This window comes from Gnatocerus cornutus, chromosome 5 (assembly GCF_029298725.1).
Source record: "Gnatocerus cornutus isolate USDA-ARS CGAHR chromosome 5, icGnaCorn1.1, whole genome shotgun sequence".
NCBI lineage: Eukaryota > Metazoa > Arthropoda > Insecta > Coleoptera > Tenebrionidae > Gnatocerus > Gnatocerus cornutus.
Window position 1 is genome coordinate 13,435,401 of NC_142237.1, and position 23,744 is coordinate 13,459,144.

The 23,744-nt window shown below is 38.0% G+C and overlaps 1 protein-coding gene across 1 annotated transcript; it reads left to right on the forward strand.

The window, feature by feature from the left end:
- The first annotated feature begins 7,278 nt into the window (after positions 1–7,278).
- On the forward strand, positions 7,279–23,536 carry trbl (tribbles pseudokinase 2). The gene is made up of 5 exons (XM_088036046.1): positions 7,279–7,439; positions 7,693–8,070; positions 11,735–12,024; positions 21,041–21,232; positions 22,527–23,536. The coding sequence occupies exons 2-5, from the start codon at positions 7,771–7,773 to the stop codon at positions 22,771–22,773; spliced, it is 1,029 nt and encodes a 342-aa protein (XP_087892172.1). The 5' UTR covers positions 7,279–7,439; positions 7,693–7,770; the 3' UTR covers positions 22,774–23,536.
- The last annotated feature ends 208 nt before the right edge of the window (positions 23,537–23,744 follow it).

Sequence of the window (23,744 nt, forward strand, 5' to 3'; positions counted from 1 at the left end):
ATTATGCATATTTTTGTAGGTAAGTTCTGATAGGTTCAATTACAAAACGAAATATGATTCGGACAAAAAGCTAATTTTAATCACTCGATAAAACGAATTCTGTTTTATCTCAATTATTACTATCACAGTCTCGTTTAATTTTCGACTAATAAATAATAAATTGTATTAAACCCAACAGTGGCTATTTAAAATTTTAATTTATTTATGCTGTCGTGACATGGTTTGATCAATATTTGTACCCTTTACAAAACCCAAGCTCTAAACTGCAATTTTCTAATTAAATGAATCTCATAAAATAAATTGTGCTGATTCATTTCATTTAAGATGACAGATAAAAGATTGTTTGCGTAATGTTATACCTGCAAGCTTTGTCGCATTATTCCAGCAATTAAAAACATTTAGAAAATGCGGCTATCAACAATAGTTAACATTTTCGCGGTATGCAAAATGAGGTAACTTTCTGTGGAAACATATCAGCATGACAACAGTCCCTTCCTGTTATTTATCAGTGTTTTAACTTAACCCAAAAATGTTACAGTTCGCTAACCCTTGTAGAATTGGATCTGCACACAACGGTATTGATTGCGCAATGCGACAACGTTGTCATTATCTATCGGCTAACAAGTTAATTAAACTTGAGACTTTATTTTTACGGTTGGTATTTTATGTAACTATGTTAACAGCTACGCAAATCCATTGATTTACAATGAATAGGTAGAGTGTCCTTCCTTTAGCCTAGAACTTGTGGACGTGATCGCCGACAGCTCCAACAGTCGTTTGCGTGTAGTTTATCAATCTTGCACCACAAAGCACAATATGGGATCAAATTGGAGGAAAGGAGGCATAATGCACGTTTCCTGTAGCCTTGGACGTCATCAGCATTATCTCGGTGATTTTCAAAAAGCTCTTGACGTCAGTACAAGCTTACACAAAGTTGTGCTGCTGTTAATTTCTTCAGCTCCATTGTGCTGGCTGCGTTAATGACCACTATTAATAATGTTGTTGTTAAATATCCAATTATTGCAAGAACAATGCCAGCCATATCTTGTGTTTTCCTGTTATGGCTATGTTCTGGTTGTTATGAAACAACACTTTTAGACCTCCTTATGGCTACGGTTATCACCAATAACCACCTTTGACATATATAAGTAGTTTTATTTACGTTACGGCCGTTCTTATAATAATTGTGATTAATTCAAAGGTTAAACTATTGCTAAACGTTTATCTTTCGCACAAGAATTTTGCAATACCACGCGTCTTTTATCAAAAACTCGAAAAAGATAATGTGCTCGTAATTTAAACCATTGTTTCGCGAGATTATATTTATTTGAGAGAAAAAATACATCTAAAGCTGCCATTCATTCATTTCGCAACGATTTTATCTCAATTAGCAATAAATAATACTCCTATATGTTTAATGAAGTTAAGAAAAACGAATTGTATAGTTGCGAAAAGTGTTTTTCTTTTGCACAATTTATTGCCTCTTGTGCAAAATTCTTAATCCAATAAACTGTGGCAAATATTTAAAATTTTACGTTACGGTTGTTGCGTCAAGGCGTAATTACTTTTTTTACAGCTTACGTGGTTTTGTGTAATAATGTTCCACGTTATAAAGGCTCAGAGATAATTACAATCAGGGTTAAGTACTTTTTCTTCAAATATGTTTAATTTAAGATACAACATTATTTATTGGAGGCCGTTAAACATATAAATTGCTGACCAATAAATAATTCTAAAGCTGTACTTACACAGGGTCTATGACACAATAAACTAAATTCCGGAATTTGTATTTTACGGTTCCTTAACTTAGTCATAAAAGAATATTTGCCAATGACCATGATAAATATTTGTCTCAAAAGGGAATCTTTGAGAGATAAACATTGGGTCATAAAATTTCAGATTTCGAACTATTTTGGGACAGTGGTCACAAACAAGTGAAAAAATAGATATGAAACTAATTACGGATTAAGTAACAAACAACGTTTTGTTTATTCTAAATCAAAGGTTGGAGTAATCAACAATTTGCATAATATTTTATCAGTTAAGACGTCATCGTCAGAAGACTCAATCAAATACGAAAGTGCAAATTGGTATCATCCATGCTTTAATTCGTACGCCAGTCATAACAAACTATAAATCAATCATTTATAAAATGGTGCAGTCTGGAAAAACACAATTAGAAATTTTAATAATATTTTTATCAAAACGAATTGGGTAAGTAGTATTAAAAAAAAACAAGGAAGCGTCAAAAATCCACAAAAAAAAATAAAATAAAGCTTAATAAAGGAGCCGAGGAGTAGGTAGAACAATTTTTACACACTTTTCTTTTAAGGTTTTTTTAAGGTCTGTTACTTTCGTACCTTTAATGCTGTAGACATGAAATTTAGAAATGTTGCTACTTTCGACTTATCATTCAATTGTGTCAATGTTTACACTAATAGAACAAAAAACAAATTTTTGAAATTTTTATTTTGAGGACAAGCAAAAATTTTTATTTTTGTGTTCAAAGTTGTAATTTTTGTACTTTTAACGTTAGAACAATAAAATTTAGAGAAGTTACTGTTCCTGTTTTGTTTTTTTACAACAGATCTTGTAAGACAACAAATCTTATTCTTGGAAGCATACCTACAAAAACTTTTTATTCTTTTTATATTTTTATTTATTATTATATATATAAAATTTTATTCTGTCATTTTTGTAATTTTATAGTTATAAGCATTAAATTTGGGAAGGTTATATTTTTTACTTGTTTTTCAAATGCGCTACAAAAAATATAAAAACGTTGTTCTAAAAAAATTGAAAATTTTAAAGCCTTTCATTTTCATAATTTTTAATTTTAATTTTTAATTTCATAGATAGGTATAAAATTTGGCAGGGTTCTTGAGACCGACTTATTTTTCAACTGTTATAGTACAAAAATGGCAGGTTTTGTGGATTTGTTTTCTTGGCAGGATGCAAAAAATTTCAAAGTTTGGACTATGAGGCTTGTCTTATAATCGCATCATTAAAATCCACTTTATGCACTACTACTCTTCGTAAATCATGAAAATAACAATCTTAATAAATATTGACTATAAACGATGTTTATAGACAATTTCCTGTTGTCATCTCATATACTACAGAGAAAGTTATCCATTTAATAAACAGTCAAAGTGCCTGTAGGTAAAAATAACATAATCAGAATTATCAATACACGTGTTAACCAATGATCATAAATCTCCTGTTTTTTGTCCTCAACAATTTCTTCTGTAAATGTCCTATTGTGAAGCAGAACTAAATTTCTAACTTTCTACAAGTTCAATTTATCTTCCTTTTAGATGTTCCAACGTCTTTTTACTTTTTACGTCAACAATGTGTAGTCACCTTGAAAAATCAATGAATAGTCAAATAAGTTGATCAAAATAGTGTTGTCACCTTGAAAAGGAACCAAAGTTGATAATTTTTTGCTAAAGCGGCAAATAATAAATATTAATAATGTTCATAAAACGTGAATATAAAGTAAGACAATGAATTGTAAAACAAGCTAATTTTTGACAACTTTGACTTTTGAATGGCGCAGTGTACATGTGACATTGAGAAAAATAAAACAATGCAAATACGTTTTATGACTAAAAAATTGGTAAAAGTTTGCTTCAAGTAATTTAAAGCAGCCTTGACAATGAAAAAACCCACGCAAATTAAATTTCAATTGAACCGATGCGTGACGAAATACTGATTTATTGGATTACTTAATTATCTCTATGATCTCTGTTTGTGTATTCTTTTATGTATTTTCGATATTCAAAGTAGTTTACAAATGACTGGTTGTTCTTGCCACGCGCTTTTATAATTTTATTTATGTTACATTGGTAACTTTTGATAGAAACTTTCAAACTTCCATTAACATCAATGTCAAAATCAATTTCATGAATAATTTAAAGCACTCAATTATAGACCACACAAACCATTTTAGAATCGCTGCTGTGGATTTGCCACCAAAATTTTATTTAGGTTGTGCAAATCAAGTTAGTCACACCAACCGCACTGACAATTTTGAGTCATTCAAGAAGGGAGCACCTTTTATTGTGTGCAAATTGTATTGACATTTTAAATTTTTTTATGTTAAATGTGTCTCTCAGAGAGAGTGTTTCTCAAGATTATCTGGTCACTATTGTCCAAAAGATTAATCACCATCAGGTCCTAAAATCTGGGAACCAGGAGTTAACCCTTTGTCGAAAGGTGAGGGTACATAAATTACTTTTTTATGTTTTACTATTCGACATTGAAATCAGACAATGTCAGATAGAAAAATAACATTACAATAATAAGAATAAAAGTAATATGTCTCTTACCATAAAACGAAAAGATGCAAAATAATAACAAGAAAGGCGAAACGATTGAAAAAACAACTAGTTCACTTATCTCATTTGTACTGATAAATTTTAAATGATGTTAAAGATTGAGGTCACTTCAGTTTTAAATCAAGTACAAGTTTCAAAACAACACAAGAATAATTTTGTGTACGAAAACACTCTTGCTGCAATTTCGAAGAATTAATTTTTGACCCCTTTAATTGTAAAGTACACTTTTAGGCAACCTTACCTCGCGCTGTCAGTGCGGAAAAGCTGGGGCAGTGCGGCAAACGAGACAAATTACACTGACCGCTCAAGGACATTTAAAAGGAAAATAATTTTTAGTACAACAAAGATTATACATCAAAATATTATTTATACAAGTTGTTTCGTTATTTAATAGATATAATTTTTCCACCTTAAAAATCAAAATAAAATTAATTTTATTGGTGGTGGCATTTATTAGAATTTGGTTTATTGGCCAAAAGGCTTTTTACAAATCTTGCACTGTAAGAATTTTAGGTCTCTCCATAAAATGCCGCTTTCACCTGCGGCTCAAGCGACAAACATTAAAATTTCTCGCTTATAAATAATTAAAAAAAAATTATATTTTTTTCATTTTTTTTTAAATAGAAAACACATATTGTAGTTTTTTGTTTCTAATGATTTTGTAAGCATTTCTTATTTGAAAGAGCACAAATTTTTCCAAATACATATTAATTTGATTTTTTTCCAAACTCGTATAATCTAATCTCAGATTTTTAAACATAAAAAAATAATCAATTTACAATTTGATAAGTATTTTAGATCATGATATCGAAGAATGTAGAATTCTAAAAATGCGTGTTTAAAAACGTGGAACTTTGGAATTAAAACAATAATTTTCATCCATTTTTGGGAACACATAATTTATTAGTAAAGTTCACCTTTTTGACATTAAAAAGTGCAAGGAATGATATCTAAAGTGAACATTTATGCAAATATCATTAAAGTAAATAACGACTTTAAAATAATTGCAAACTTGAAGTAAAAATAATAGTCTGATATTTGTAATTAAAATGTTGATAATATGCGCAGCCACATAAATATGAATCACGGAAGTACACACAGTTTGAGGCTTTATACATTTCTAAAAATTCAATAGGGTATTTGAATATAAATGCACTAATGAATTCACAGTATGACATACTTCCAGAGCTTTTATGTCGAAGTTTTCCCATGCGGTCTTTCATTTCAATTTACCCGCGAATTCGCAGGATCAACACTGGTCTGTCGTAATGTTTACATCTTTATCAGTATTGACATCATCAATATTCCATTACTGATTTTTTTCTTCGTCACATTTATCACCTATCTAATATAAATACGTTGATATCTAATTTTTATTTTTCTTTAACGCGTATTTATCTTCTTCTTAATGTGTATACAATTTTGTCAGTCAAATAACTGTTATCAGTAAAAGTAAAAGTTACATCCATGAGACGGGTGCTCCCTGATATTTCCGATTATTTATACTTCTTTATTGCGTACAACTTCATCATTCGATTTATTTATTGCAACACATTTCTTCATAAAAATTCGATTGATAAAGATTTCAACAGAAAACTTTAATTGAGAAATAGGATATTAGGTCAATTTTAAGTGTTCTTTTTATGAGCACAAATCTCATCGTGATTTTGCCGGAGTTGGGCTATTCAAGATAACAAGGGTGAATTTACATTTTTTGTTGCTTTATTAGGTTCACCCTACTGAATAAATCTACATAGGGACAGGAGCTGCAGGCTAGAATAATATACAGGGTGCTGTTCCTAGAAATGAATCGTATTTTTTGTTTGTTGTTTTGCATGTTTAAATAATAGTTGACCTTAATCAGGTTGCTTAATAATGTTTGTTGTATTGGATTGATCAGGTGGAGAAGGTATCTTCGCCTATTGACATTGCCTCATCACACCTTAAGTTGACAATTTTTGTTGATTTATTATCTAACATTGCTCTATATTTTGTTGAGCAATGATTTATTTGGAGGTGTCAATGTCACTAAATTTTCATAAATCGATCTCGATCCTGGAATCGATTTGTTGAGCAAATATTTTCTTATGACTTATTAGTATTACTAAAGATGGAAAGTCATTTCAAATTGTGCACACAAATAGAAAATATTGATTCCACACGAAACGTGAATAGAAATTGGTCTTCAGAACAGTTACGGAAAATTTTGAACAATTTTCTCAGAATGTTTGCACAACATTAATCACCACCCTTGCTCAGTTATTGCACAATTTTATGCAAAGTTTTTAAATACGAAACATACTCGAAAACACCAGAATTTCTGTACCATGAAGTTTTAGTAAATCGCAAATTTTGGTTAAGAGTAAGAAGTATTTGATCTAATGAGCCAACCCGCTGTGAAATCTCGTTTTGGGAATTTAGTAGCTTAGACCAAGAGTTAATAAGGTCAAGGTACAAATCTAGAGCCATAAATGTTGGTCATTAAAAGCTCGTTTCCAATTTTGAAGAAAGTAAAGTAAAGTGATAAGCTACCGAAGGAAATTCAAGAATATTGTTAGAAAGCTTCGCCGGTGTGTGGTCAGTGGAAACTTTATTTACGTTTGCACCCACCCCCCAGGTCTAGGCAAAGACAAATATGTAATCACGTCCGTCCGAAACCAAATTCCTAGGCAGATGTACCCAATCTGAAAACGGAATCACTACAAAAAATCAGGCCATCTGCCCCATCTTTTGTTGGTGGCATTTTTTCAATGGGGTTAAATAGTGGGTGGCAAGCTGCACCACGCACCACCTTATTTATATGCCGATGTATCTCAGGTAGATTGTCCGAAGGAATACAAAAGCGCCCTACGCTACACACTCGCAAAAGCTCTGTTTTGTTGGTACGCTTGCGCGGCCCCCTCCGGAACATTGCGTGAGACTTCGCCGGAATGGATTTCAGATTTTCAGTCAGTAGCGCGATGACTTTGGTTGTGCGCACACTCACTGTGGAAGTGTTAATTTTGTGTTAACATTATCATTTTATTTAGTTGTTTAATTTTTTTGTTTCGGTAACTTTGGTTACACTTCAAATTTCGTTACGGATTCGAGGTCGGAAAGGTTGGTATTGTTATAGTTAATTTTCTTCAATGTCAGTCGATTTGTTTCTTTTGACCTTTATTGTTTACAAAACACCTTGGACAAATATTTTTCATACCTGCAGAAATTGTTTGGCTTTTGAATCGTCCGCTCCTGAGGACGCCGATAACGTTTTATCATCGATTTTTGCGGTCTTTGTTCTTCTCCGGTTCGTGTCGGCTCCTTTGCGCAAAAGGACTGAGAAACACCGCCTGATTTTTTGTTTCTGTTCCAGGTGGACTAGTGCCGATTAGGATAACAAATTGACTCTTAACCAATTTAATTTATTAGTGTTGTGTGGTGAAGTGCGAAAATGCAAAGCGTGCAAGACGTGGTGTCGGGTGTGAGGCCGGGGGTGGACAAAATCGTGGAGAACACGGCTTCCGCGAACGATATGCCCAAAAAATACAGGGTGTGTCAACCACGAGAAGAATGTCGGAGGCCCAAACCTACCACCGATCGGGACCAAAGCGCACCCCCGTGTCCTAATCAAAGTGATAAACAATTCCAAACTTCCGTTGTCGCGGATAAGTACCTTCTTCTCGAGCAAGCTGAGGGTAGTTCTTTGTACCGGTGCGTGGACGTCAACACCCAAGAGGAGTTGGTCTGCAAGGTGAGGGAAAAGTTCGATTAGTGTATAAACCACCATTACCTTTGACGTTAGCAACCCTTAACGCAGTACAAAATCCAATCATTCTTTACCTGCCCCTATTGTATGCACCCCCTTTTGTGCTAGGAAATTGTGCAAAGCACGGCCAAGGCCACGGGTTGTTTATTTTCTAGAGGTTTTTTCCGGACCACGTGACTCGACGGTTAGGGTCCAATATTTCATAATTTTTCTCAAAGTGAGATCATGGTAATGAGTCAGTGGTGGCGGAAAATTCGGATTAGGGAGTGAATCAGTAGTCCAAACGTTGGGAAAAATTCTCATGGTCACCCTAGCTACACACCATTAATAGCAAAATTAATTCAAAGTGCAAACCCGTTTGGTAGAACTGGTCCATTGCACTATTCGCGTGGTCATCCGATGTGAGAACCTCTTCTGTCTGGGGAGATGCCCCATAACCCTTCACCTCTTACGTGCATTTTATAACCAGATGTTGATTAATTGGTGATGCATGTGGGAAATAAGGGAAAATTCTGTCGCACCCTAACCCCACGTTTATTTAAATCGCGTCAAAAGGGTTCGATTCTAGATTTGCATATCATCGATTGCAAAGCTTCGTAAAATTCCGCTGCATTTTCGAGTTGCAGCGTTTGTGGAATGCAGGTAGAAAGCACCCTCGAACAATGCCCCAATCAGACCCAACGGAATGACCCAAGTATAACCTTCCGTTCGACGTCGTACGATTTCATTGACAAGCACGTGTCTCGCGATTAAATACTTAATTGTCCTTCTACGTAAAACCCCCACGTGGCCGCGAAATACGTTACGAATTAATTCCGCCGAGAAATATTTCCGAAGGCCACAATATTTATTCGTCTGGAATATCCATTTTTGCTGGTGTAATAACAAGCCAGGATGTACCGTTCCACTGCACTTCCGTAATTGGACTCTCTTCTACACCTTGATAGTGAAATTCTGCGTGCGCAAAAGTACTGCAATTTTCCTTCACGAAACAAAGGTTATCAATCAATGTCATCAAACAGACTCGTGAACAATGGTACCGAAGGTGTAAATGGTACATCGAAATTAATCCACGCTTTCTTCTCTTGTTGGATGCTGAAAAATTCCAGTAGTCTGGTAACGACCTGCTATGGTAAATTAGCGGCACGTAAACAAATCACGTCAGACACGTAGTAGTAATACAATGGCGTTTTATAAGTTATCGCACGGATTTTACATTTATAAGCAAATTTAATTTTATGCAAACTTTTGCCGTTGACCATGTTGCAAGTTGAGCGTCGTAAAAGTGTCATCGTTCCCTTTGAAGTCCCCGAAACGGACAACTGCTTTATTTTGTCAATGACTACCGCAAAACTGTCCGTTTTGTCGTCAAAGACGCCGCCGCCTCTTCGTGCAAACCTAGAACTGTTACTACCGTAGTAATAGTAAAGTACCGGAATTTACGCTCACCCACTCTCCAGCTCTTTATGACCGCTTGTATTCATCCCAGGTTAATTGTTCGCAATTAATTTTAACAGTTTGAACGGAGAGGAACAAAGCTCGACGTCCATATTATTTATAGAAGCACTTAATTATGAATGTTAACCTTAGAAAATGACGGCTACTTAAAAGAAATTTCGCAACAGTTCCGGAAAATTTTTTCAAAGCTTGTCGTTGGGACAGCCGCAGCACACCTTTGACGAAAACAGGAACGTCGAAGGTCAGTTTTTATTGCCACCGCGATCACAGTACTGGTTTAAACTTACAGCAATATTCACGTTTCAAGTACCATCGAGTTTTTTTAAACAGCGGTCACAATCAAACATAACGAGCGTCCCCGCTGTGCTCCGGGGACGTAGAAGCCGCGTTTTACCTCATTTTCTTATCATCGGCACGGATTAACCCCGAAGTTAAGTACCTGCACGGTTTGAATCGTTTTGGTCTTCACCACGTCCCTCAAGTATAATTTATTCCTCGACAAATGCGTCTGACATTGAATGTGAGCGTGGTGTGTCGTAATAATGATGAAGTTGGTCATCTAACTTTGTTGGATTAGAGCACAGTTGTGCAAATTCAAGGGGATTTGGGAGCGTGCGGCTCCTTTTGATGGATTTGTTTTAATGTGGTAACCAGTTTAAGCTGATTGCTGAAGAACAACCGTAGAGAATGGAGACAAAAATAAACAAGATATGTTGCTGAACTACTGTCTTAAGAATTTTGTTGACATCAGCAAGCACCGCACGTGAGAAACAAGTGCTTTGTTGCGTTCGCATGCCAAAAGAAGGATGTAATTGTCAGCTCTGCATTAGGAAATGATGGCAAAAACTGACGGAATTATCTTACCAAAAAGTCAGATTGGCAAGATATTAAAAGGCATTGTAATAATTCGAGACAAATTACAGTTACCGCAAAATTAATGGGACTTTGACGGCTTGCAACTGAATAACAATAAAGCAATTTGTATTGAGCAATTTACAAGAGTGCAATTACGTTAATGGTTTAAGAGGCGAGACAGTTCTTGAGCATCTCTCATCCATTTTCTCGGCCTTGATGCTTCTTAAAATCCGCGTCGGTGAGATAAAAACGGACGGAAGTTTGTTTAGGTATTTACGATTTTCCAAATGTTAATTAATTTCGGCCATGAAACGCCTGTAAAATCCGTATTTGAGCAAGTGACACCATTCACCCAATATAAATAAGGTCGCCTATTTCGATAAAAATAAAATCAAACGAGATGATACTTTGTGGTGTGAGTTTGCTTAGGATTTCGTCATAAAATGGGCGATAAATGATAGTAAGTGGGGGGTGCATGAAAAAATCGTAAACATACCGATAAATGTAATGAGTTATGCACTTTAGCCTTACTGGTGATGTGTGGAAATGTCAGACGAATTCGTGATTAAATTAACATTAACGGATCACGAAATGGAGCAATTTTATAGAGCTGTTACTTTGGGCGTAGATCTCCCGGGGCGTTTCCCAGAGGGTTGGTTCTCTCGGTGACCGATGGTACTTGATTATGGGAATCTGTACTCAGATTGATTTAGTTTTGGGGACCCTGACATAGAAACGATGTAAATATGCACATTAATAAATGGCAATACGTTTTATAAAGTCAATTACTCAATACAAATGATGTAAGATTACAAGGTAAAATGTTAGCTATCGGACGAAAAATGAATCAACTGCTAATTAAATTCAAAAAGGCACTTGAATTTACGACACTTGCCTTTAACTCAGCTGGATATGATCTAATGATACAGAAGTAGGAACGGCAAGACGCATTGTTAATTTAATTGGTATTAAAGGAACGCTGGATTACTACAAGTACTATGTACAATTAATAAATTAATTGCTCCACTTTGCGGTTGTGCAAGGCCGGAGCCGAAATGCATAAATTTCAAGGCTGCTACATCTCTAAAGGTCTCGTCTCATCTCGCGAATATTCACTTAAAGGTTTTTTATTTCGTCAAGCAGGTCTGTGTAACAACAAGGTTGCCAGTTACCAAACACATTTGTAAATAGTCGGTTGCTCAGCAACATTACGATAAAATGTGCAATGTCTCTTGTTGCAACCAGCACATAAATATGAGATATGAAATAAATGGGCCGACTCGCGACAGGCGGTAGATAACACAGGCAAATATTTACAGGATAATTTTCATTCCAGATCGTTTCAAAGGACTGCCATTCTCTGGTTTCTGCCCACTATCGCCTCGATTCGCATCCGAGGGTTTCTTCCTTACACGAAGTGGTGGTCGGAAATCGGTACTTGTATTTAGTGTACCCCAAGGCTCATGGCGACTTACATTCGTACGTGAGATCGAGAAAAAGACTGAGGGAATCAGAAGCAAAGAGGCTGTTCAAACAAATCGCAGAAACCGTTCAACTATGTCACACGAATGGAATAGTATTAAGGGACCTTAAACTGAGGAAATTCGTCTTCGCGGACGCCCAAAGGTGAGTACCGATAGTTCGAAATGTTGCAACCTCTCCGGATGCGAGAATTTAACCGAGATCGTAATCTTCTAAATCGTTGTACCCAACATCCTCGACGGAAAAGGATGATTTGATGAAACGCGTTTTTGATTGGGAAAGCTTTTGTTCTGCTGCTCCGCGTTGCGTTTTTTCAAAGAATTTGGAAGAAATGTTCCCACGACGTGAAAGACGTGCAATGTAATGAAATGATGATAAAGAAGAATTGTTTAGTGTGTAGCAATTTGTAATGAATCGTCGGTGAGGCGCGTTTACACGTGTCTATCGTAAGAAGTGGGATTGGGCAAGACTTGAACCTCAGTGTCCCGTTTACGATTACCTCATCACATTGTAGGCTTGAATGTCTGTAATCTATTAATACCTCTTATTACATTCCCAGTGCTAGTTGCGGGTGTGGTTAGAATATAACGTTACTGTTCCGTTGCGAAAGGGATCAAACAGGAAATTGCATCGATCGACAGGATGTGCCGAAAAGCGCAGCTGCGGTGCATCCGATCTCTTCGAGAAAATCTCCACCCCCTTGCACACGGTTTTCCCATTACCATTCTATTCACACCCCTTACCTGGCCAAGTTCACGCCGTTATAGCGGAAGCCAGTTGCGAAACGTGAACTCGACCTCTTTGCTGCGAAACAATGCCCGCTCATGGCAATGATTACAATGAATTCGACGAGGAGTCAACTCTTTGGGTTGAAACAAACCAAAATTTGCAGCGGATCGACACGTTATGTAAACTTACAGCAATGTTATGAAAATTATGTGTTTGCAATAACGTGCGCAACATTTAATTGTGCAAGTATTAAGAGATTGTGTTGCCCTTCAATCTTTGTGCTGATTCAATCCGCGAGTGCAGAGGAGTTTGCTGATTTCAAAAATGTTTCCTAAAATTAGATTCACGCGGAAACTAGAGCAGGTATTCAGAAACAAGGTGCAGATGTTACAAGTTTTTGGTGAAATTGCCACCACTTCTCTTTGCCCACACGTCCATTTTAATCAAGCGCCCAAATGGAAAATATTTTCATTGTCTATTCTATCTGTGTCCAATAATAAACATCTTTCGGGGCCAGCTAGGTAGTCATCTGCGTATGCAAAATTTGCATTTATTGGGGTCAAAGCCAAGTTTTACGACTATCCGAAACTAGTTCTTGGGCAAACGCGACTTATCCTATATCATTGTGCATACCCAAGACGAGCCCGCATTGTTCGTTCTTTTTTGAGACCTCATTAACATGTCTTTTGATCGACAACCGTGTTCCTCGCGAAATTTCACCGGGTCATGTCTGTGACACGGATATTTCGGCTTGGCCAGATCGAGGACCTCTTACTTTTGCCAACCGGAAACAATATTTGACGTCAAAGGGTGCGTTCACGGTCTATAAATACAACGTCCATTTAAAAGTAATATAGCACGCGTGGCTTCTGTATATGAATGAACGAAACGGAAATAACTCAAAATGGCGATGTCGGACGCGAAATTTGTGGGGCGTGAAGCAAGGAAAAAAGTTACTCGATACGCGGTGTCACATGAGTAACAAGGCCGCGGAAACGATCCGCTGTCTTTTCTGTTTGTTTAGCATCGAGGGCGAATTTCTCGGATTTCTTGTGTTGAGCTGCTATGAAGTGGGTGTCAAGAACTAGGAGAACGTAAATCAGTTCTTGGTGTATTATTGCGGGCGACCTTTACACTTGACTTTTGACCTAGTGTTGCCAAAGCTGGCACAGGTCCAAGTATAATCGATTGATTCGAAGGATTGTCGGCTATCACGATACGAAACGGTGTTTTTTTTTGTAGGTTTTTTATCTAGTGGAGGTTAATGCCTTATATCCTGTCGTATGTACGCAATGCATGTTAATGAAACAGAGATGTTTTGAAACCTCTGGTCGTGACTGTTGCCCAGATAAATATAACATAATTGCTCAATTTCTGTACAGAGCATTAGCTCACATTTGGACCCACTACAACATACTTGAACGCCTCATCACTTGTGGCTATTGCAAAATACGCACATGTTATCAGTTGATAAAACTTTGCGGATTTTCCACTATAAAAATAGTCGGATCCATTCATCAAGTTGATTATTTTTTTTTTGCTTAAATATTTATGTAAGTGCGATTGTTTTATTTTGACTAAATTTGCGACCTCCGATTTTATAACTCATGTTTGTTTTGAGAAAATTGCGAAAAATTAAATACGTTAAGAATAGCTCACTCGTCAGGTTACACAATCCGGGTTAACCACGATTAACTCCTTATATCTAAAAAAAAGTTGACCCAGTTCTAGAAATCCAGTTAATGATAGCAAGGGAAAACTAGGCTTTCATACGTTTCTCATATTTGCTTTTCAAATGCAACAATCGCAGAATAAATGACACGTCAGATTAACGATTTCTTATTTGTCAATACTCAGGGGTGGTAGAGGAAGGGCGACTGAAAGAAAAAGTTTGCTACAACAAATACGCGATAGTTAGTGCTCGTGATAAAACGCTTATCGTACATTTCTGTTAATCTGCACAATCCCATTAATTGTCCCCCGCAGTTAATCGTTTTTGTGCAAATAAGTGAGATAACATCATTTCAAGAGTCATTTCCGGGCGAGTCCGGGCCTCCGGCAGTTTCTTAATGGTCGTCTGGCCGATGAGCTAAATTTAGGATCAGGATGCGACCGAAAGAGCCTGGCCGGTTTGCCAGATTCTTTGTTTGGGTATAAATACGTGCAAATTTTTTTTACGTCAAAACTCGTAAATTTTTTTGGCAAGCGTAGTTGAGGTCTATTTTCGAAGGCGACTGTTAAACGGAGAAATAAACAGGGCAGTTTCGTCAGGCGTTGCTAATATCTGTTAATGTACACTGTTTGATTTGCAGTAACGATACGGTAAATATGTATCATGTGTCGTAATACGCAAATTGTTGCGAAAGCCTTGGCTCGGGAAGGTCGTCTGCGAAAATTAAAATTTTAAAATAGACATGGCGCTATCGCGTATTTTAGTTCTGGTTCTGTCGTGGTTGCCGGGGTGTGCTTTGAAGAACAAAGGCGACCGGTCCTGGGACCTTGATGTCCGCGGTGCCAAAAAGAGTTTTCCGCATTATTATGGATTAATTGAGTAGTAATTAAGCTTGCAGCACGTATGGCAAGCTGATCTGATGGAATGAAACAGTGGAGCTTTGCGTCAGAGTCGGTGTCGAAAGAGTGTTGCATCAAAATGTTGCTGCAGTCATTATTCAATTTATAGTTTCGTCATTGAAGCGCCCAGGGCTCGTAGAGTTTTATTAAAAAAACCATCATCGCCAGTGTTAAAGAATGCCGTACAGGCCACGCGTCAAGATTTTCGGACCATAAATCTCCCAGTCCAATATTTTCTTTGACCCAACACCAGGTGTTCAAACACCTACAAAAAGTCTTTATTGCACAAAAGATGCGATCTGAGCTCGGCTTTTGTAGATCGATGGCTTCAGTGCAGATGTTTCTGTGGACCACCAGAGCAACCTTCAGCCAAACTTTACATTTAGTTTCACGAATAGCCAGCAGGTCCACAACAGTACAACCATTATTGTTCTCCAAAATTCGCACATGTCGTAAATTTCTTCCAAACTTGGATATCTCTGATCTTTCCATCTGATGTCGCGCGCGTCTTCGACTTCCTTTGCTGCAACCCTTAAAATGGTTTTTGTTTTGATTTTTTTTTGGTTTTTCGATAATTGACTGTAGTAATAGGTCGCACATGTTTCCTGTTCTCGGTAAGCATCTGCTCTTTACCTGGCCCTAAAAAGTACTTCTCCTTACAAATTGATGTATCCTGATCTCTTTTAATGCGTGCATTTTTTGTGCTTTTATTGTTGGGAATGACGGTACCTCAAACATCTGCCACGCGTCTGCACGCTTCAAAATGAACCGGAACCTGGTAATTCGAAGCTTTCATGCGAACGCAGCACCAAGTGGTTCGCAATTTTATATCACAGTGGTCCCCAGCAGCCGTCTGCACAATTGCAATTTCATGCGATTTGCCTTCGTCCTTTGTTCTTCGCTCATTGAATTAGCGCGATTTTAATTGAAGTAACAATCCTTGGTGATTTCCTTTGCTCTGACGGATTGAAATTCATTGTGTAAAGCAAAAAGGAGTGCTATAGTTCGTTGTTGCTATCAACGTGGAATTGGGAAATTTGATGTGAAACAAAACATGTCCACCTTGATTCCACCTTGACAAAAATGGGTTTTGTATGGTACGACTATGTAGTGGCGATTAACTGGCAACAATAACAGTAAGAATTCGCTGGCTCAAAATCACATAACATATGAGAATGATGGAAAGGCCACCCAAGGATTGCTCCATAACAAAAGTGTCGTTAACCAGTAAAGTGCTGAGAACCTTAGGCACACGATCAGCAGCAACTCGAGTTTATTGCGATAGTGGCAACTTTTGCGAAGGCAATAGGAATAAGTTGCTAGAAATAACGACAATGATGTGATATTTAAATCGAAATTACGGTCGTTTCAAAAGCGTTGCCGTAAAGATTTTGCGAAATCGGTTTATAGTTGGTTGCCTTACATAAAGTGTCTTGGATATCGTTGAAGGTATCCGATTGTTAAACAAGTTTAACGATGGTTTTACAAAAATATTTCTCTGGACTGGCTTTAAAATCTCTTCGGTATCATCTCAAGGCTACACACATGCAGTCGTAAGGTTGCTTCATTATAATTGTAAAGTTCAAATTGACGCCGATAAATTTGCATGGAAATCCATCACAAAAGCTGTTTTTATTACTGTGTACTTGTCCTCGACCGTCGGTCAACAGTGTTTGGATCTACGTAACGTGTCGTGTGTAATTTGGGACAGTGAGGCTTGCAGCAATCCGCGAAAAATTTACCAATACGATATCCGATTGTTTCGGAACTGCGGTATCTGCGTCTTTCTCTAACTCGCAGCTTTTTACGGACGTTTCCGGCGATGACTGTTGGACGTGCGGCAACTTTCAATGCGAAACCTTGCCTGGTCCTTAACCTAGTTGCGTGTGAACTAACTTGCATTTTGTATTCTTGGCCTTCTTTCGAATAAAATGCTTACACTATAAGGTTATTTGCGGTTCTTTCTTTTTTCTCTATCAATCTGCTGGATTTGTGTCAAAGATACCGGAGTTGACCGTGTCAATCAATAATTAAGTTTACAAGAAGAAACTGTGGCTGATGCCAGAAGATCAAGGTTTGACACTCGACAAAAATCCTCGCGATTTCAACACACACGTGTGGGCGCCAGATTGGTTTTCATCATTTTCCTCTCGACCAAGATATTGCACCAACTGAAAAGTTCACAATTCTCGTGGTTGCGTCAGAAAAATGATCGTTCGCAATTTCAGACAATAAAATTGCGAACTCGCCTACACACTGCTATTAAACGAACATTCGGATTATCACTGATAACACACAATGTTATCAAACTACGTCCACCCACCCACATTTCCTCGTTTCCATGCTATTATTTCACCCAAAGTGGAACTGGTGCATTACACTCGTTGCACCTGTAAAAGCTCTACAAAAATGTCTAGTTGCACACACGTAACTTGAATTGCCCAACGTTTATTAGGTTTAGTAATATCGCATTAAGTTCCTCAGTTTCAAATTGGGTGTTGCTTATCTTAAGTAACTCCGCACAACTTCGCAATTTGAGCAGTAATTGTGCTATTGCAGTGAATTAATATGGAGAAATTGCGATTTTAATACGGCGTTGCAGTTGAGAGAATTAATTAGAGACTTGCAATGCGTAGACCACGACGTAACTGTTTCGGTCCATTAGACAGTCTGCTTCCCTATGATGTTTTTTTAATGATTCAACGGGTCCTTGCTGGTCGCATCCTGTGCCAATAGACCAAGATAATCTTGGATAAGGCGCCAGGTAACGATCCAACTGTCGGCATTCCGGATGTCTCAATACTTTTTACTAATTGAATGTAAACACATTTGAAGGAAATCGGGTGTTATCATTCTAATTGTCTTTGAACAGTTTCATGTCTTTATCTGCAGTGGAAGGGTCACTTTATTTATACCAAAAGATACGATATCCAGCTTCTTTTGATTGAGAATCTTCACCCTATGGTTGCTCCAACCTTGCACTCCCACACCTCGCCCTCGGTAGCGATGCAGTTGCTGCAAGTGCAGCAGTCAATTTCCGCATTTCTCTCACTTGCTGATCACTCTTACCGGAGTCTGTGGTACACCGGTAGTGCGCGCGCATCCCGGTTCATTGCTCTATGCATTAATAGAATTAGAAATTACGACATGGGGGCGGCTGCCGCCTTTCCTAATCGCTCTAATAACCCTTAATAGCAGGTAGGGTTGCAAGCTGTAAGTTGTTCAATCTTGGAGGGTTGGCGAAGGCGCTTTTGTGTTGCAATGGACACTCCTCGGAGGTGTTAGGCAAGGTTAGTTTCCGAATAGCTTGGCAAGTGTTTCTCTCTGGATTTGGCCCGCAGCTTGTACTTTGCAAGTCAGTTGCCCAACCCTTCCACTGTCGTAATGATTGCACATACTGCAATCGACTGTTCAAAATAAAACATTCTTATATGTAGCAATAAGTTCGAATACAGCGTAACTTAATACCAGGACCGCGTTCTATCATACAGTCCGATAAACAAATTGAGCAAATTAGCTAGTTGCGGATGACGTAAACCACCGGATCATTGTAACAACCTTGTTATTTTAAAATAACGGGAAATTCCTACATAAATAGATAATCAAAGTGTTTTTTAATGCTTCCGTCTTGTGCGAGTTCCACGCTCTGTATTTGTGACTATAGCGGGAACTCGAACTTTTCTTCTTCGCAAAAGTATGTAAATATTTACGCGGACGCGGATCCGTCTCTTCTAACAGTAAACGCAACGTTAGTCGTGCTTAAATTATTGAATGGACTACATTTGCCAAGCAAAGAAAGTTTGCCGACGATGGCGCAACGCAAAAAGAAATGTGTGAAATGTTGTAGACTGAAAGTTAGGTTCGTTGACACGAGTAGTGCAATAGTGTTATATTTGTAACACATTCTGACTCCTTCCCGGTATCTCCACGTACGACTTTTAACAACGCTCCTTGATTAATTGGAATGAACTTTGGTAACCTGCGAAAATCGTGAGCCAATTCTGACAACGCAATTACCAAATATACAGGATCTAAACTAATCATTTGCATATGTATAAACTCCTATCACTGCGTTCCATCTTCTGCAATTTCTCAACAATTATTTTCAACCATCTATGGCCTTTCAGCATCCATCTATTCATTTTAGATACGAGATTGCCAAAGACCTCGACGGTGCCATTAGGATGTTAGGAAATTACCGACTGTTTTGCGTTATTCATTAACTGAAATTAAATTCTTGTTCGCATGTCATAATTTATTCCCGCAACGGTGCGCAAAATTTTTGTCCGAAATGTTTTTGCGAATTTAGAAAGTCTTCTTCGTATAATGAGAGACAAATTTCTTTTTGCTAACACCACTCCGTTATGGTTTGTACGATCAATGATTTTAATTTCATACTTGGATTAATGTTGAATAGACGTTTTTTCTAGGAATCAAGTGTTCGCATTGTACTCCACAGCGCAAAACTGAAAATTTTACGGTTTCTTCTCTTCCATTTTTGTTATGCGTCTAACGTAGCACAGCTGGAGATACAATCATCTTTTCAGTATATCACGATAATGAACACAAACAGTTGCTTGATGCCTCCTATGTCAAGAACTCAGGTAGAAAGCCTTTAATCGTGATCGGCCGCATCCAAAAAATGGGAGATCCGAAGCATATTCAAGAATGTTAAATCATAGAAAAAATAGCGAGTTCGTGGGAGAAAAAATTTGAAGCTTTTAATTCAATAATTGGCTAGAGTGGGTGCAGTACATCCCGCATATAAAAAGTGTGGTTTATCGACGAGTTTAACTTTTTTTGCGGTGTCAAACATCGAGATGTTGCGGTACGAGTTTTGAGAACTTGTTGCCGGGCCCGAAGACGTTCTTTGTTGTGGTTGCAGGCAGGCTCTTGTCCATGACTTGTCCTAATCTGCAACGTTGGCGAGGGCATTAGTTCCTACTCTTCGCATAATTTCGTGGCATGACCGCGAGATGCAAAAAAACTAGTCTTGCAACAAAATCTCGGCCCATAAAAAGTGGCCCGTTGTCCCGTTCGGCGGCATTTGGCGTTTTATTGACCCCGTCGCCGGTGTATGCGGCCAAATAAGTAATCAAAACATATCGGAAAAAATTGCATGGAAGCTATCTGGTCGCACCCGTGTAGGGCGGGGCCGCCGAATTCGCCATGGAAGCTAAACAATCTTATAATCGCTTTCATGTGTATTGTTTCGTTGAACTCTTGGTTTTGCAACGGCGACGCATGCAGAGATACCGGCGAAATTGGGCTCTCCGGCTAAGGGTAACAACACCATTAATAATAGGTATTGCAAGAGGTGCTGTTGCAATACTTTGCGGAGAAATGACACTTTCATTTGCAAAGGTTCTGGCTACCTTCTTCGCTTTCTCTGGCAGTGCGCGAGTTCGTTGAACGGGCATGGGCAGCCGGAAAAGTCTTGTGCAATTTTCGACAGATTCATGACCGCGAGCAGCGGAGCGGCAACACATTAGACGGGAGCTAGAAGCTCGCAGCAATCAGCTATAAGCGGAATTACAATTTGTACGTGTTATCCAATACTGGCACCATCGGGTTTTGGTATTTTGACAGAAACAGAGCAGCATTGTTGCAAGAGCTTGCCCAACATTTTGTTAAAACATTCGATGACGTTACGTTTTAATGCTTTCGACACTGGGTTGCGGAACCCTTTTGTACACAACTTTATGTACATATGTAATAGTCGATTGTTTAGTTTGCCAGATAATTTGCAAGCAGTTTTGGGCGAACGGGGCCCACGCCTTTGCGACAAATTCTTGATTGGTTGCGACATAACCACCATATGCGGTTTTTCTAATAAAACTAATTGATTATTTCCTTGCAGGACCGAGCTGAAATTAGAATCACTAGAAGACGCTGTTGTGTTGGAAGAACCGGAAACCGACTGGCTGCATGATAAAAGAGGATGTCCTGCTTACGTGAGTCCGGAAATTCTCAAAGCCGGCGCCCACTACTCAGGAAAGGCCGCGGATATGTGGTCTCTAGGAGTCATCCTTTACACCATGCTAGTCGGCAGGTAAATATCCAAACATCCAACCCGTGCAAACCAGTCAATGTTCAAAACAAAAATCCGAGGCACCTGTCTTAATTAAAGCCTGCGATAAACCCTTAATTCCGCACCTGCCGTGGAAGAACGCGCATCAGGTATAGGAGATGCGGAATATCACTCATGGTGGTGGTTTTTCTTTGTATAGCCGGCAGCGCTGAGAGATTCACCTGCTCGATGCACCCTTTCGAAATCGTCAGATTATTTGTAGTATGTCAGACACCACCTGCCCCCTATCACGGTAGGCCTTATATGAGGGTAAAAAAAAAATATTTCAAGATGAGCATGTGGCAGGTGCGTTCTTCAGACGTCTGTTGCAGCCACCACGCGATTGTGAAATCACTATTTTGTCATTACAAACTCGGCCGAATTATTGATAAACCAAATCAAATTAGACTTATCATTAAGTCTGTTTTTCGAACATGTTTACGGATCGTTTCCGAGTCTAAATTTAACCCGATAATAGTAACAAAAATCGACCGCAATTTCGCGAAAGAACACTTCCGGCAATAACGACCAATTTCGGTGCGGAAAAAAACGTTACTTCTTATTTCTTTATTTCCCAAGCTATGATGCGTAACGGATCCACCATATGTCGGTACAGGTGAACATAACAAACTCTTCTTAACCGCACTTAACAGTTGGTATAAGGGGGTTGATGTCTTATCGTCCACCATATGACGCTTCCTGAAATGAATTTTAAGAAAGTACATTTCTATTCGTTGCAAAGCCACCGAGTACCCGAGTCATGGTTCGATTATTTTAACTAGTCCGTGTTATAGCCGCAGTGATTTTTTCTTTACTTAGTCACGGTCGAGGAACTGCATTCAATTTGGTATAATCAGACCTTGAACTTGCGGTGTACCGAGATTTACACCTTTTTGTGGGTTCCGCCACCGGATATTTCTTCATCTCCACAATTTGAATGTTTAGAGATAACCGTGGGTCAAACATCCTTATCTTGCTCTTTATTTAAAATTTAAATACATTAGTCACTTTCCTTTGTCATTCTTCAAGCAGTCACATCTGACCGTGATCAAATGACAAAGAATTTGCATTCAACATTGAGCCGGATCATTAATAATGTACCACCGACAGGTGCGGATTTTGGTACTAAGTAAATTTTGCATGACGACCCCATTGTGTCGTAACACAGGTGTCCCATCACACGTGGGCTCCCTTTGTCTGGAGCTTCCACTTGAGATATGTAAATGATTGATTTTTCCCACGCCAACAGTGTCTAATAACGAAATTTCTGTTTCAGATATCCGTTTAGTGATTCCGAACACGCTTCACTATTCGCAAAAATTTCTCGAGGCCATTTCGTAATTCCTGAATGTCTTTCATCGCGCGCAAGATGTTTGATTCGTTCGTTGTTAAGAAGAGAACCTTCGGAAAGAATCACGTCCGAAGATATCCTGTACCATCCCTGGCTAGCGAAAGAAGACCGGGAGTGGACATCGAGGGCTTGTGATCAATTAGTACCCGAATGTAGTCTTTACGACGACTAAACGAAAAGAAGAAAACGTGCAAGTTCGTGCTGTGTTTTAGTATAAGAAGCCATTCGTTTTTTGTTGTTAGGAGTAATTTATAATTGTTTTTCTTGATCATTTCTTTTTAAACGGGTTTTAGTCGCACTTGTCAGGTGATGTCGTTTTCTTATTTATTTTGTTTTGTTTTGTTATGTACGTCACCTATCAAGTGGGATCTCATCATCCATTGAAACATTTCTGATATTACAAAGTGGTTTAAAATCTCATCTTAGCGAGTGGTACATGGACTGAATTTTTCGAGGCATCACGATATCTTAGTGATTAATTTAAAGACTGATTGAGCGGTTTATTGTTTCAAGCTAATTCATAAAGCGACCAATCGTGCAATGTAGCTTTGCTCAAACTTAAGTTCAGATGTGACCATGAAACAATTCTTTTAAATTGAAATCTTTAAAATCATGTGATCTGTAGGTCAATATCGTTGCAATGTTAAAACTAGGATAAGTGTAGATGAAATAATTTCGTATCGTGATGCTAATAGGAACGTTATAGTTTGCAATGTGATCTCGGTCAAACCAACTAGTTTGACCATTGACGTGTAGGTATATTTCTGTGGAACTGAGTTGTACATATTTTGTTTTTATTTCGTTTCCTAATTTATCATAGGGTCCTAGGTCTTATTCTATGTAAATTTTGTACATAGCTTTGCATTTTATTTGTGAATTCGTTCATGGTTGTTCTCTGCTGTTGTTCATAATTAAAAAAATCATTATTTATGTAATCTCTCTTTTATTTATCCCTGAGAAGATGAGCTCACCGCACTCGCTTCACCAAAATAAAAATACCATTCTAAACTTAAACGTGGTGACCCACAGTGCAATAAATCTTCCAGCTAATAGTTACAAAAATAGCAAATTTCTTGACGACGCACAAAGTATCGGTCCTGCGGCGAAGAAATAATTACCGAAGTTAATCACTGCGTACCGCGG

Excerpts from the sequence above, each read along its gene's own strand:
- trbl (XM_088036046.1), top strand. The coding sequence starts at position 7,771 with ATGCAAAGCGTGCAAGACGTGGTGTCGGGTGTGAGGCCGGGGGTGGAC. Across the intron at positions 8,071-11,734 it reads AAGAGGAGTTGGTCTGCAAG|ATCGTTTCAAAGGACTGCCA; the intron begins GTGAGGGAAAAG and ends TTTTCATTCCAG. Across the intron at positions 12,025-21,040 it reads GTCTTCGCGGACGCCCAAAG|GACCGAGCTGAAATTAGAAT; the intron begins GTGAGTACCGAT and ends ATTTCCTTGCAG.